Genomic DNA, 16555 nt, shown 5'->3' with positions numbered 1-16555 from the left:
ATAACTGATGACATCAGAACTCACCGTTTATAAGGATATAATTTACAAGATATTCATGGCTTTTGTGTATTATATATATATATATATATATATATATATATATATACCTCCGCCCCTATAAACAAAGTCGTTTGTTCAAAGGGTGAGGAGATAAGGAGCTCTGAATAAACAAACCCTTCCCTTCCAAAAGATGCATCTGACAAGAAGCCACTCGTTACACTCACCTGTGGACTGGTAATTCGTTTTATCGCTTTTACCTTCGTCTGGCAAAAACAGGTGGTTTATTTCTAACGGGAAGTTAGAAAAGGGAAAGGGACTTCATTCTCTTCTTTAGTGCAAGAAATAATAAAGCCGTTATTAAACTAAATAATAGCTATTAAATTAAATAGCTATTACCATTATTAAAATTAACTATAAAGCTATTCATTAAAAGAATGGATAAAAGGCAGGTTCAGCACAGGCCCTATTGCTGAACGAGGGGTTTATTGCCTCCCTTTTAAAAATCCCTATAGTTATATCCGGTAGGACTTTCAGGGACGATTTATGTATTATAAAAGTCTCCACTGAACAGAGTGGGCGGGGCTTTGGATTCAGCTGCATCCCTGATTCAGCCAAATACCGAAACGGAATCCTAATTTGCATATGCAAATTAGGGGCAGGAAAGTGGAAAAACGTTTTTTTACTTCCTTGTTTTGTGATGAATTGTCACGTGATTTCTCTTCCCCGCCCCTATATGCAAATTCAGATTCAGTTCGGCTAGGCACAAGGATTTGGCCAAATCCGAATCCTGTTGAAAAAGGCCAAATCCTATTTGAATCCCAAACCGAATCCTGGATCCGGTGCATCCCTAATACAAGATGGCCGAACACAGCAAAGCTGTACATTGCAATAAAGTCAGAAATTCAGCGTAAAAGTAAATATTTTTACATGAACAAAGCACAAATAAATTAGACCAATCAGAATAAGAACTTACGCTTTTGATGCTACCGGTCCTTTTAGCAGTGTTAAAATCAGACTTACAAGGGGCAGACAATGTATATTTTACAGTAACTTAACCCTTGTTGTACCCAGAAGTGCACAATAACAACAGCTGCACAGAACAGAATAAGGTGCAATGCTTACCCAAGTGCTACGACAGTTTGAGGTAGAGCATCATCAGTTGGGTTTAGATCATGAACGGACAACCTCCAGACTAACGGACACTGCGGAACGCTACAAACGTTGTAATGGTAAACTGTCCATGGTAAACTACCATGTAATGGTAATGGGAAACTGGTTTAAAGGAAATAAAATCCGCCAAACTGCAATGGGAGCGTAATTATCTGTTTCTCAAATACTATTATTTAACGTACAGTTTTTTTCTTTTAAAGGGGTACTATGCCTTTTAAATAAACTCTAAGAGGATGTAGTCTGTTCTTTGCTCTTCATTTGTTGTAGTCTTTCCGACTTGCAGTGCATCTGGTTCTCGGTGGGGTCACTGACCCCAGCCACCGAAAGTCTGTTGCTCTGTAATGCTACAATGCTATTGTTGCTTCTTTTGACTTATATTTTATATCTAGCGAATGGCTCCCTAGCAACCAGACAGCTGCTGAATTACCCAACTGGAGGTGAAAATTCGTGCCAAAAACCAGTTCTTCTTGCTCCTGTTTAAACAGCAGGTCTCACGGGATCCATTGCACTTGCGGGGGGGGGGGGTAACTGCTACTTGTATTGGAAGATGGTGGTCATGGAATATTATAATGAAATGTCACTGCACGGTAACAAACAGTGTGAATCGTGGGAATAGGAGATAAAAGTCCTGTTAAATATCTGACTCAGGAGACGGGGTTAAACAATCCCTTTCTCTTCAGTGGGGACGGCCGATGGGTCCAAGCCGTGTTGTTTCATCTGAACAGCGATGTCAAACAGGTAATCGTAACACTCACACCTGGAGAGAGAGACGGGAAAGAAGCAGAAGTGAATGAATAAAGTGAATTAATCCACTCTAGAAAATCCGAATAAACCTTGTCTTATTCACTGGCTGCAGTTCCATGCCAAAAAAGAACATATATTTACTTACATGGTCTTCGCTTTCTCCCAAGTGTCTCCCCAGACGTAGACTCCGTGGCGGCGGACCAGCACAGCGCAGGTATCCGGATATTCCGTCATGGCCCTTGCCATGCGCTCTTTGAGGTCTTTTTCTTCTGGAGTATTCTCCACGATGGGCACGGCCAACATATCATCGTATCTAAAGAGGGACAGATTGATCGCTAGATATGCAAAGTACCATTTAAAGGGTAAGTTAGGGTCAAATGTGGCACCATGTACTTCCCCCTGAGAAAGCAAATTCAGTCTTTATCCAGAATTTACCCAGGCACCGAGTTTTAGTCCTCTCTACTGCTATTGCCAGCTATTGCCACCTTTAGTTTAGTCCTCTTCCTATGGTCAAGGTATGCAGGCTGATTTACAGGCAGAGTCCATCCCATAGCCTGACCACAGGAAAGAGAGCAGCCCATGAGCAGGGAGCATAAAAGTTGTACCTCTGGTAAATAGTATGGATATTAAATTCAGTTACCTAGGGTGAGGTTGCTAATTGTCATTAAAGGCGTTGTTTGCCTTTAAATTAACCTTTAGTATGTTATAGAACTGCCAATTCTAAGCAACTTTTCAAATAGTGTTCATTGTTTACTTTTTAGAGTTCTTTAATGACTTGCTTTCTTCTTCTGACACTTTCCAGCTTTCAAATGAGGGTCACTGACCCCGTCTAAAAAACAAATGTTTTGTAAGGTTATTATTACTCCTCTTTCTATTCAGGGCCTCTCCTATTCATATTCCAGTCTCTTATTCAAATAAGTGCATGGTTACTAGGGTACTTTGGACCCTAGCAACCATATGGCTGAAATTGCAAATTGGAGAGCTGCTGAATAAAAAGCTAAATAACTCAAAAACCACAAATAATAAAAAAAAATGAAGGCAGATAATATAATTTCATACAAGAAACAATTAATGATGTCTCATATACAATGTGTGATGCTGCCTGCAATACTTTCCATAATGCATGGAATACATTTTGGGGCCACTGAGTGACAGGCTGTAGTAAAACAGATTTTATTATCAAGCTGAAAAGACATCTATAAGGAGATCTCAGTGTCCAAAAAGGGCACTGGTGTGATTGTTCTATTCCTTGATATACCCATTAAGATTTGCAGGGCCACAAAGCTGTGTAATTACCTGTAATAGCCACCAGAGGTGCCCTTTTTAATCCCCTTGATCATCTCTTGGTGAGTGATGAGGAACTCCTTCCCTGGGAACAGTAGAGTAGCCATGACAGCGGCCTTGGAATGAGTATGGATCACAGCACCGGCATCTACAAATTAAAAAAAAAAAATGAAGGATTTAAGCATTCCTGATGTTTGGTATTGGGACTTATTTCTACTAAGCTCTTGGGTATCCCTGTCCATGGACAAGAAAAATAGTCTAACATAAGTACTTACCCAGGTACAGAGCTGTGATTGTTTATATTTCTGCTCCTCGCTGCTCTCTTCCCTTATGGATCAGTAGAAGGTGGATCTTTTCCCAAATTTCACCCGTTGCCCTGATCTCTTAGGGCAAGAGAAAGCAGAATGATGGAGCCAGACCATCCATTAGTGGTCAAAGCGCTATCAACTTGCCTTACCCCAGCCATAAAGATTGGTGTAGTGGGTAAACCCTAATGATTGCCTGATCGGTCAGCATGAAACCCAACCCCCTGCCTGACCAGAGGGAGGAGAGCAGCCCAGAAGTAGAAACTCAAACAGAGACACAGCTCAGGGCCTGGGTGGCACTATACATCTGCAGTCATCAGAATAAATAGATATAATATATGATTTGACATGCGGATATGGGTCAATGGCTGAAATGTACAGGCTTCCTCTTCTGTGTAGCCCCACCAACCCTGCCCCTGGTCTGAGGGGTTCCTACCTCTCATGGTGTAAGCATTCATAAAAAGTGGGGTGCACTGGCTCTTCTTTAAATTTCGGTAAGGCGGGGGGGAGCTGATGTCCTTTTCATCGATGTCGCAGACAAACAGGTCATCTGGCTGTTGAAAAACACACGTGTTACATGGATATCCAATTTATATTTAATAACCAATGGGATGACAGTATACAGAATGTATCAGTTAATAGTGCTGCTCCAGCAGAATTCTGCACTGAAATTCATTTCTCAAAAGAGAGATTTTTTTTATATTTAATTTTGAAATCGGACATGGGGCTAGACATTTTGTCAATATCCCAGCTGCCCCTGGTCATGTGACTTGTGCCTGCACTTTAGGAGAGAAATGCTTTCTGGCAGGCTGCTGTTTTTCCTACTCAAAGTAACTCAATGTGTCTCAGTGGGACATGGGTTTTTACTATTGAGTGTTGTTCTTAGATCTACCAGGCAGCTGTTATCTTGTGTTAGGGAGCTGCTATCTGGTTACCTTCCCATTGTTCTTTTGTTTGGCTGCTGGGGGGAAAAAGGGGGGGGGGGGATATCACTCCAACTTGCAGTACAGCAGTAAAGAGTGACTGAAGTTTATCAGAGCACAAGTCACATGACTTGGGGCAGCTGGGAAATTGACAATATGTCTAGCCCCATGTCAGATTTCAAAATTGAATATAAAAAAATCTGTTTGCCCCTTTGAGAAATGGATTTCAGTGCAGAATTCTGCTGGAGCAGAAAATGTCTTTTTTCCCATGACAGTATCCCTTTAAAGGGATACTGTCATGGGAAAACATGTTCTGTTCAAATCACATCAGTTAATAGCGCTGCTCCAGCAGACTTCATCAGTTTCCCACCTGCCCCCAGTCATGTGACTTGTGCTCTGATAAACTTCAGTCACTCTTTACTAAATGGTAAAATCCAGGTCCCACTGCGACACATTCAGTTACATTGAGTAGGAGAAACAACAGCCTGCCAGAAAGCAGTTCCATCCTAAAGTGCTGGCTCTTTCTGAAATCACATGACCAGACAAAATGACCTGAGATGCACCTACACACCAATATTACAACTAAATACACTTGCTGGTCCAGAAATGACATTTTCTATTGTAGAGTGAATTATTTGCAGTGTAAACAGTGTCATTAGAAATACTGTAAAAATGACACCATAAAAATCATTACAGAATCCCTTTAAGAAGTCTATGGAGGCAAAGTATTGGCGTGCACTCTAGGGCAGAGCAGGAGCACTTCCTATTGGCCAAAAAGGGCAATGCAACTGCAAATAAGGAAAACAGAAACAGACACGGATGGACGGCTAGTAAATTCATACACTCACTTTATAACACATATATAATAATGAGTGTGTGACATTAGCTTGATATCACTGTCCCGCTGAGCGCCGATAGACTTGTTCCTCTTTATTGAGACACTGGAGCTGGGCCAGCCTGCGGGGAACCAGTGCAGCAGCATTTCTGGTAATTAACGAATTAAACACCATTATTAAACACCATCATTACCTCTTGCTATAATGTTTTTACTGGAAGCCACCAATTACAGGAAAGAGGGAGGGGAGGCGGTTTAAAGGCATATTTAAGTTGGCGTTCTTCGCATGGGAGAGACAGACACTGTTTTGTTTTCCAGATGACACGATAAATAACAAGAGACAGTGGCAGTGTTTATAGGAATGGGCCGAGGCGAACAATGAAGTGACAGTGAAGATACCGGCTCCTTTAATTAACAGAACAGCAAAGGGAGAGGCTCCTAAATAAGCTTCTGCTGCCAGGGTTGAAAACCAGGGGACACACTTTAAGGCAGGGGTGTCCAAACTTTTTGCAACGAGGGCCAAATTTGGTGAGGTGAAAATGTGTGGGGGCCGACCACAAATATAAGCCATGCCTACCATTATTATAAGCCTCGCCCACCAATACTTTCTAGTTAAGGCCACTTTAATTCAAAACCATTTCACTATTTCCATTTTTATTAACATCACAACAACTTAGTTTCAACAGGTCACATTAACACTAACACCGCACAATGGCAATTTCATTTATAAATACTCCCAGAATTCATAGCACAATGACACAATTGCAATTTCAGGTATAGCATATTTTTGCAATAGTTTCAACCATCATCACATTTTGAACAATATGTCTACTTAGGGCTTAGGATGACCAACCTGCGGTCTGGCAAAAAACAAATAGGACTTTTGACAGCCTTTGGCTGAGGGTTAGGCCAAGCCTTTTCTAGCTCTCCCCTGGTCTGGTTTATCATCGCGCCCCCTTCTCTATTTTAACCCCTAACGGGCGAATAATTCGCCTTGACCGCTGCTGCCTTTCCCCACCGTGCGGATTCAGCCCACCCCATTCACTGCGAAAGAGCAGAGGAAGATGCGAAGACATTTGCTTTATGTTCCTAAATTGAGCAATGGAACCAACGTCCGGTGAAACATGAAGGAAGGTTTCCCATGATCCATACCTTGCGTGCGCGCTCCAGTGAGCGCCCACAGACTCGGACAGTGGGGACGCACACAGCGCAGACATCGCTCTTTAACCATACTCCAGCGCTGGGAGAGTGAACGGACTGCTGTGATGTCAGGATCCCGTGACTTGGAGGCAAGGGGGCTCGGCTAGGGTACTAGGTCGGAAAAGGGCGGAGCTGGTTGCCCAGGCCATGCCTGCTATCATATTCTAGTATTTTTTTGGAATTTGCTGCGGGCCAATTAAAAATGGATCGCGGGCCGCAGTTGGCCCGCGGGCCGTAGTTTGGACACCCCTGCTTTAAGGGGTCTTTCACCTTTAATTAACTGTTAGTATGATGTAGAGAGAGACATATTCTGACCTAATTTGCATTTGGTTTTAATTTTTTACAATTTGTGGTTTTTGAGTTTAGTTTTTAATCCGGGAGCTCTCCAGTTTGCAATTTCAGCTATTTGGCAGCTATGGTTCATAAAAATCTTATAAAAAACAAAAATGACACAGACTAAGGGGCCCATTCACCAAGCTCGAGTGAAGGATTCGAAGTAAAAAAACTTTGAATTTCAAAGTGTTTTTTTGGCTACTTCGACCTTTGACTACGACTTCGAATCGAAGGATTCGAACTAAAAATCGTTCGACTATTCGACCATTCGATAGTCGAAGTACTGTCTCTTTAAGAAAAAACTTCGACCCCCTAGTTCGCCACCTAAAAGCTACCGAACCCAATGTTAGCCTATGGGGAAGGTCCCCATCGGCTTGGCTACGTTTTTTTGGTCGAAGGATAATCCTTTGATCATTGGATTAAAATCCTTCGAATCATTCATTGCGCAAAATCCTTCGACTTCGAGATTCGAAGTCGAAGGATTTTCATTCCCAGACGAATATCGAGGGTTAATTAACCCTCGATATTCGACCTTTGATGAATTTGCCCCTTACTGTTAGTTGAAAAAGAAGCCCAGATGATATATAAAAAGTAGAAAAATCTTTATTAGGACATATTCAAGCCTGACGCGTTTCGTGCCAAAGGCGGGCACTTACTCATAGGCTCCATAAAAATCCTAGCAACCATGTATTGATTTGAATAAGAGACTGGAATATGAATAGGAGAGGGGCTGAATAGAAAGGAGTAATTAAAAGTAGCAATAACAATAAATGTGTAGCCTTACAGAGCATTTGTTTTTAGATGGGGTCAGTGACCCCCCCCCATTTGAAGCTGGAACCAGTTAGAAGAAGAAGAAGGCAAATAACTTGGAAACTTTAAAAAATACAAAAGGAAGGTCAGTTGAGAAGTTGCTTAGAATTAGCTATTCTAACGTACTCAAAGTTAATGTGAACCACCCTTTTAAGATAGGATCAGGGTTGGAATTAGGGGTAGGAGGAAGAGGAATGTGGAGATCCGTAGTGGGGTTCCCATACCTGAATTCTTTCTTTCTGGACCCCAGAAGGCGCAATGTAGATTTCATCCCTATGGGAAAACAAAGACAGATTAAATGTTATAGCAAATTTGTCATATAGGGTCAAGGTGTAGAACTGTAAGAATCCACAATGATATACACATCTAGATGTTTGTCGTACAGGTAGTTGGTTGAGTCCTATATATGGGCTTATAAGCTTCCAACGGCCATATGGGAAAGTGTATGGGCAGCTTTACTCAAGCATTTAGGAAGCCAGAGGCACTGGTAAAACACGTTCATCCAGCATCTGGGTCTTGCATTATGACTCAAATACTGGTATGGGACCTGTTATCCAGAATGCTCCAGACCTGGGATTTTCCAGATAATGGATCTTTCCATAATTGGAATCTTCATACTTTAAGGGCAGAGACACGCGAAGATTCGGGGAGATTTAGTCGCCCAGCGGGACGGCACTAGGATCACTTCGTTTTCCGAAGTCGTCCAAAGTTTCCTCGTGAGACAACTTCGGGTTTGGAAAACGAAGCGGTGGAGTGCCATCCCGCTGGTGATTTAGATTCTAGCCGACGGGAAGGCAGTTCAGGGAGATTAGTCACACGAAGAAGAGGTGATTTGTCGCCAGGCGACTAAATCTCCCCGAATCTTTGTGTGTGCCTCTGTCCAAAATCTACTAGAAATTGTGTAAACCTTAAATTACCCCATTAGGCTGGTTTTGCTTCCAATAAAGATTAATTATGCCATCCCATCCTGCTGCTGATTTAGACTCTAGCGGCGGGAAGGCAGTTCGGGGAGATTAGTCGCACGAAGAAGAGGCGATTTGTCGCCAGGTGACTAAATCTCCCCGAATCTTTGCGTGTGCGTCTGTCCTAAGTCTACCAGAAATCGTGTAAACCTTAAATTACCCCATAAGGCTGGTTTTGCTTCCAATAATGATTAATTATGCCATCCCATCCTGCTGGCGATTTAGATTCTAGCCGGCGGGAAGGCAATTCAGGGAGATTAGTCGAACGAAGAAGAGGCGATTTGTTGCCAGGCGACTAAATCTGCCCGATTCTTCGCGTGTGTCTCTGTCCTAAGTCTACTAGAAATCATGTAAACCTTAAATAAACCCAATAGGCTGGTTTTGCTTCCAATAAGGATTAATTATATATATATTATTATATGGGATCAAGTACAAACTACTGTTTTATTATTACAGAGAAACAGGAAATCCTTTTGAAAAATTTGGATAATTTGGATAAAACGGAGTCTATAGGAGACGGCCTTTCCATAATTCGGAGCTTTCTGGATAACCTGTTTCCGGATAATGGATCCAATACGTGTATTAGACATGCTTATAAGGCGCAGGGCAAGGCCATCCATTATTCAAACTCATGTAAAACCCCAACTAGACTAGAGAGGCCCGTGACAGATTTGGCTAGGAATGCACAAAAACGGCAATTAGCTGATGACAGGGGTGCATTAAGGCTTCCTGCATGTTTGGGCTCTATGACTACTGACTCAAAACAAGGAAACAAAGAGGAGTATGGCTTCCCCAGCCAGTGGAATTACAGTTGTATATCACAGGTTATATCAACGGAACATATAAGCAGGCATGTCTGTAATTGTCTCTTTGCTCCCCTTTGGGCCTGACTCATATCTGATTGGAGAGATGAAAGTTATTTATTATTGGCAACTCTCGATGGCTGAAAGGCAAGTAACTCATCCGACATCACCTAAATGTTACAGCTGACGGCAACAAAGGAACCTTCACAAGGAGACCGGCACGTGTCGTTTGTAATTGTCGGCTGATATTTAAAGGATATTTGCTTTTTTTCTGTTAAACGGTTTTCTCTGCCCAGGAACGAATGTCACCCTTGGTTGTTTGCCTGGGAACAAAATCTCCTGCATCTGCTTCCAAGTAAATTGGCAAAATGATGATTTGGCTGAAACCAGGAAGTTATTAGAACTTTATTATCCAATAATTTCACCTTTGAAAGTGTTTTCTAGTAAATAAACAAATGCAGTTTTCATAGAATTACATATTTCAATTGCTTTACCAATTACACTCTTAATAAAATAGTCATAAAGCAGGGCAGGACTGCTGCTTACAATGGGGGTCAGATAGGATCTGTGCAGCCACTGGGACAGAATGCTCCATTATACAGATAGCTAGAATCTCAGCTGCCATAAAGCAGGGCAGGACTGCTGCTTACAATGGGGATCAGATAGGATCTGTGCAGCCACTGGGACAGAATGCTCTGTTATACAGATAGCTAGAATCTCAGCTGCCATAAAGCAGGGCAGGACTGCTGCTTACAATGGCGGTCAGATAGGATCTGTGCAGCCACTGGGACAGAATGCTCCATTATACAGATAGCTAGAATCTCAGCTGCCATAAAGCAGGACAGGACTGCTGCTTACAATGGGGATCAGATAGGATCTGTGCAGCCACTGGGACAGAATGCTCTGTTATACAGATAGCTAGAATCTCAGCTGCCATAAAGCAGGACAGGACTGCTGCTTACAATGGGGATCAGATAGGATCTGTGCAGCCACTGGGACAGAATGTTCTGTTATACAGATAGCTAGAATCTCAGCTGCCATAAAGCAGGACAGGACTGCTACTTCCAATGGGGATCAGATAGGATCTGTGCAGCCACTGGGACAGAATGTTCTGTTATACAGATAGCTAGCATCTCAGCTGCCATAAAGCAGGGCAGGACTGCTGCTTACAATGGGGATCAGATAGGATCTGTGCAGCCACTGGGACAGAATGTTCTGTTATACAGATAGCTAGAATCTCAGCTGCCATAAAGCAGGAGAGGACTGCTGCTTACAATGGGGATCAGATAGGATCTGTGCAGCCACTGGGACAGAATGTTCTGTTATACAGATAGCTAGAATCTCAGCTGCCATAAAGCAGGACATGACCGCTGCTTACAATGGGGATCAGATAGGATCTGTGCAGCCACTGGGACAGAATGTTCTGTTATACAGATAGCTAGAATCTCAGCTGCCATAAAGCAGGACAGGACTGCTGCTTACAATGGGGATCAGATCTGTGCAGCCACTGGGACAGAATGTTCTGTTATACAGATAGCTAGAATCTCAGCTGCCATAAAGCAGGACAGGACTGCTGCTTACAATGGGGATCAGATAGGACCTGTGCAGCCACTGGGACAGAATGTTCTGTTATACAGATAGCTAGAATCTCATCTGACCCTGTAACTGCTAGAGGGCCAAGTGGGTTCCTAAAACGCGTGACATTTTAATACAAGGTATTTTCCCCAAACCCTTCATTTCAGTTACAAGTGTGCACACAAATGACTGATATACAACGTTTGTACACTGTTTTCATAGAAAGTGCAAATAAAAAACAAAAAAGAGCCTAAGGAGGGAGGCAATGCTGTGCCAGGAATGTGCTCATATCAGAACCAGTTAAAATGCTGATTTTCTGGTTTGAGACACACGCCGTTTTCTTCTAGTTTCTAGCGCCCTCTAATGAAACTTTTAGGGCAGAGACACGCGGTCAGATTCGGGGAGATTAGTCGCCCCAGCGACAAATCTCTTCTTCGGGGCGACTAATCTTCCTGAACTGCCTTCCCGCCGGCTAGAATGAAAATCGCCGGCGGATGGCAAACGCAACACTTAATTTTCCGAAGTCGCCGGAAGTTTCCTCATGCGGCAACGTTGGATCACTTCGGAAAACGAATCGATCCGAGTTCCATCCCGTCGGCGATTTTCATTCTAGCCGGTGGGAAGGCAGTTCAGGGAGATAAGTCGCCCAGAAGAAGAGATTTGAAGGGCGACTAATCTCCCCGAATCTGACCGTGTGTCTCTGCCCTTATTGTTAGAAGATTATATATCAGTGCAAGAAGCAGTGATCCTTTATTTGCAAACATTTCGAATCTCAATTAACCCACTCAGACACAGAAAGAAAAAAGTCTTAGAGGAGTTGTTCACTTTTAAATGAACGTTTAGTATGATGTACAGAGTGATATTTGCAATTGGCTTTGATGTTTTATTTGTGGGTTTTGAGTTATTTAGCTTTTTATTCAGCAGCTCTCCAGTTTGAAATTTCATCAGTCTGGTTGCTAGGTCTCCAAATGACCTTAGCAACCATGCATTGATGAATAGGAGAGGGCTGAATAGAAAGAGGATTAATAAAAAGTAGTAATAATAATAATACATTCGTAGTCTTAAAAGATAAAACTTAAAAAAAAAAATGAAAATTTTTTTTTCTACAGAAAGAAAAAAAAAACACTTAACTTTAAATTCGCAAAGTCTTTATTAAGAAATAACTTACTAATTCTCTGCTTGCCCTCCTCTTCAGAAACGGTGACAGGGCGACGATCCATCATGCGGCGCTTGATTTTCCCTCTATAGGAGATAGCTAGGGAGGAGAAATCGAGCGCCACGTGATGGATTGACGCCCTGTCGCTGTTTCTGAAGAGGAGGGCAAGCTTAGAATCAGTAAGTTATTTCTTAATAAAGACTTTGCGACTTTAAAGTTAAAAGTGTCTTGGTGTTTTGTTTTTTTTGTTAAGTACAAACTAATTTTTTTTAAAAAAAATGATGTTACTGGTCCTTTAAGGCCCCCATACACTGGCAGATATAAGATGCAGAAGCTTTCTGCCCAGTGTATGGGACCCTCCAATGGGCTTCCCCGAACAATATCTGGCAGAAAATCGTCCAGCTGTCAATCGGCCAGGCTTAAAAATCCCATCAGATTGAGGGCCGCATCAGTTCGTTGATGCACTCCTTGATCCGACCACTCATTTTTCGCCTTGTTGTGATCCAATCGTTGGGCCTGAAGGTGGGCATATCAGGGAAAGGTCCTTAGTTTTGCAATTGGGTCAATGACCCCCCCCCCTCATTTGAAAGATAGAAAGAGTCAGAAGAAAAAACCAAATAATTAAAAAACTATAAAAAAAATAAACAATGAAGACCAATTGAAAAGTTGCTTAGAATTGGCCATTCTATGTCATACTGAAAGATAACAGAAAACTGAACCACCCCTTAAAAGAGTTGCAATTTATTGAATGTGAATCCGTAGTCTATCTTGCCCTTTATAAAAAAAAGTGCAAAGCAGGCATACAGGCAATAAGATTGGAAGGTGGTGTAACATCAAGCACAAAGTTGTCTCTGTCTGAGCAAAGCTTCCTAAATAAGCCACTGGTACACAATAAGCTTTGCAGATAAAGGGTAAGTTGACCCTGCTTTGACGTGTCTGCTACTGGCTCAGATCCTGCATGTATTTTGGATAGGACTGCTGCTGTTTGGGGTACTATAGCAAAAGTCACAAAGCGTGCATGAGATCTGCTAACCCATAGCAACACATTAGGTCCTCTATTTAGAAAAAAAAACCTGATTGGTTGCTATGGGTTACTAGATTTCTTTTAAATATTACATAGCCCCTGAACGCTTTAATTCCTCACTATCACGATGGGCTGTTTTTCTCTAATCAGAAAGAAAGGATAACTCACCCGTACTTGAGGCTGATTCCCCCTCCGGTCCCTGTCACCCAGCCCAAATTATAGAACTGTCTGCAAAGTTCTGGGATCAGATTCCTTGGATGTGCTTTGTCCTGAGACACAGAAAAGGAGGGATTAGACATTGCAGCTGATACGGTCAGTGATTTATATTATATACTGAGTTTCCTCTATACCTTCTGCATGATAACTTGGGCCAGCTCTAGGTATAAAGGGTGCTGTATTGTTGGGTATTGATATAATGTTTGGTTTTTCCCCCAAATAAACACCTAAAACTCTGCTCCGAATGTGTATGGCTCTTGCTTGTAGCTCCGCCTCTCCCAGCCCAAAACGCTCACCGAGACACATTTGGGAGCACTGGCTTTCACTAAACACACCCTCTAGGCACAGAGAAGAACTGACCTGAGCCCCTGTACCCCCCAAACCCTCACATATAGCACCTGTTCCAACAGACATCAACCCAAAGCCCACCCATATGCACCCTATGGGCCAATCAGTAAAACCGATGCATATATGCAGTAGGTATGAAGGGTTATTATTATTATTAACATTTAATTTTAGAGCGCCAGCATATTGTGCAGCACTGTAAAATGAATGTGCTTATACAAAGAAATCACATGAATTACATATGTATAGAACGTACAGATTCACATACATAACTACCAGTACTGGCACAAGAGGTAAGGAAGGCCCTATGCAAAAGAGCTTACAATCTAAAGGGGAAGGGAATAAGACACAAGGTGGGGGAGTGGGCAAGATCAGAAATAAGCAAAAAAAAACAAACCACCTATTAAAGAGGAGTTTAACCTAATTAGAAAACTTCTAAGCAATGTCCCAATATACATTCGTTACAAAAACCCAATGGTTTTATAGTTATGTGTATCACTTTCTGCTCTCTGGTTCTGGCTGTGGAATTAATGAAGCCAGAGGCTTTTCTAGAATGCAACAAATCTTGTATTTGTTGTTGTAAAGGAGTGACAATATAATGTACTGCACTGGTAAAACATGTGTTTGCTTCAGAAACTCTACTATAGTTTATATAAACAAGCTGCTGTGTAGCCATGGGGGCAGCCATTCAAGCACAGGATACACAGTAGATAACAGATAAGTACTACTATAGTTTATATAAACAAGCTGCTGTGTAGCCATGGGGGCAGCCATTCAAGCACAGGATACACAGTAGATAACAGATAAGTACTACTATAGTTTATATAAACAAGCTGCTGTGTAGCCATCGGGCAGCCATTCAAGCACAGGATACACAGTAGATAAGAGATAAGTACTACTATAGTTTATATAAACAAGCTGCTGTGTAGCCATGGGGGCAGCCATTCAAGTACAGGATACTCAGTAGATAACACATACGTTCTGCAGAATCCCATTGTATATTACAGAGCTTATCTATTATCCTGTGTATCCTGCGCCTTTTCTACTTTCAGTGTTGAATGGCTACACAACAGCTTGTTTATATAAACTATAGTAGTACTTATCTATTATCTACTGTGTATCCTGTGCTTGAATGGCTGCCCCCATGGCTACACAGCAGCTTGTTTATATAAACTATAATAGTACTTATCTGTTATCTACTGTGTTTCCTGTGCTTGAATGGCTGCCCCCATGGCTACACAGCAGCTTGTTATATAAACTATAGTAGTACTTATCTGTTATCTACTGTGTATCCTGTGCTTGAATGGCTGCCCCTGTGGCTACACAGCAGCTTGTTTATATAAACTATAGTAGTACTTATCTGCTATCTACTATGTATCCTGTGCTTGAATGGCTGCCCCCGTGGCTACACAGCAGCTTGTTTATATAAACTATAGTAGTAATTATCTGCTATCTACTGTGTATCCTGTGCTTGAATGGCTGCCCCCGTGGCTACACAGCAGCTTGTTTATATAAACTATAGTAGTACTTATCTGTTATCTACTGTGTATCCTGTGCTTGAATGGCTGCCCCCGTGGCTACACAGCAGCTTGTTTATATAAACTATAGTAGTACTTATCTGTTATCTACTGTGTATCCTGTGCTTGAATGGCTGCCCCCGTGGCTACACAGCAGCTTGTTTATATAAACTATAGTAGTACTTATCTGTTATCTACTGTGTATCCTGTGCTTGAATGGCTGCCCCCGTGGCTACACAGCAGCTTGTTTATATAAACTATAATAGCCTTTCTGAAGCAAACACACCAGTTTTTCCAGTGCAGCAAAACAGTACATTATATTGTCATTCCGTTACTACACTTTAATTTCTTTGGTGTTACTGTTCCTTCAACCAAATCCAAGAGCCTGGCAGAACTGAGTCCAAATCCTATATAACGGGGAAATAAAATACAATGCACCCCCATTTAGATGCGGTATTTCCGCCCATGCACCGGCTCTTTCGACGCAGAAGAAGGGTTTCGATTCAGTTCTGTACTCAGGCCTCTTACCTTCAGGAGCTTCAGCGGGTCAAGTGGGGGGTTCGATCACTAGTCCTGAGAGGCAATTGCCCTCTCTGCACTGAAAAAACTGAAAATCCAATTTAAAAAAACAGAAATTTTGTTTTTACAGTCGCCCCGGAGGCCTCAGCGCCCCTGAATGTAGCACAAGCCAGTTCTCCTCCAGGGCTGTGATTGAGTTGGCTTCTGCTACATTGTTTCAGGAGTCAGAACTAGACTTGCAGAAAAAAGATAATCAACCAATTACAGCTATGGCTAAATGAATGTATAGGGGGAAGTTGCTTAGAATCTTTCATTATGCAAAGGACAGTGTTAATTCTGATAGCTGCACCACGTGACAGCCCTTTCCCTGGCAGCAGCTGCCCATGCATTACCTTGGCATTGTCTGTCTGATTGCAGTTGTCTCTGTTGCAGTAAAACATGTCTCTCAGCCTGTGCGACAGCAGGGAAGCCCTGGGATATTGCTCTGTAGTAATGGAATTACAGCTGGGAGAGATGCCTATAGACCAATATTACAGGCACAATTAAAGGCAGCCCTAACCAGGGTCCTCACGGTTGTGCTAGATATTTAGCATCATTTCGTGCTTGCGCGAACAATTCCTTAACACTACTGAAGTCGCTTTACTCTACAGCAGCCAAAGCAGTGTTACAAGGCGCCGTCGAGGATATTGTTCGTGATTTCCTGTCAGGCAGCGTGACGGACAGCTATTCCCGGGTCCTGATGGTAAATCAGGCGGCGACAGGGCAGCGTTTTTCCCAGGACCCAGCAGTAACGCTGTGACGTGTCTGTATATTCTTATAAATCAGAAACGGGGC

At 42.4% G+C, this 16555-nt stretch overlaps 1 protein-coding gene across 1 annotated transcript; it reads right to left on the bottom strand.

Annotated features, from left to right (window-relative positions):
- Positions 1 to 908: 908 nt before the first annotated feature.
- On the bottom strand, positions 909 to 16321 carry apip.L (APAF1 interacting protein L homeolog). The gene is made up of 7 exons (XM_018257327.2): positions 16114 to 16321; positions 13293 to 13393; positions 7829 to 7877; positions 3940 to 4057; positions 3211 to 3346; positions 2060 to 2227; positions 909 to 1927 (listed from the first exon to the last, which is right to left on the bottom strand). Exons 1-7 carry the CDS (start codon positions 16159 to 16161, stop codon positions 1828 to 1830), a joined length of 720 nt encoding a protein of 239 aa, XP_018112816.1. The 5' UTR covers positions 16162 to 16321; the 3' UTR covers positions 909 to 1827.
- Between the last annotated feature and the right edge of the window lie 234 nt (positions 16322 to 16555).

This window comes from Xenopus laevis, chromosome 4L (genome assembly GCF_017654675.1).
Source record: "Xenopus laevis strain J_2021 chromosome 4L, Xenopus_laevis_v10.1, whole genome shotgun sequence".
In the NCBI taxonomy this organism is placed as follows: domain Eukaryota; kingdom Metazoa; phylum Chordata; class Amphibia; order Anura; family Pipidae; genus Xenopus; species Xenopus laevis.
The sequence above is the reverse complement of the archived record's forward strand: the minus strand, read 5'-3'. Positions and strand labels throughout refer to the sequence as shown.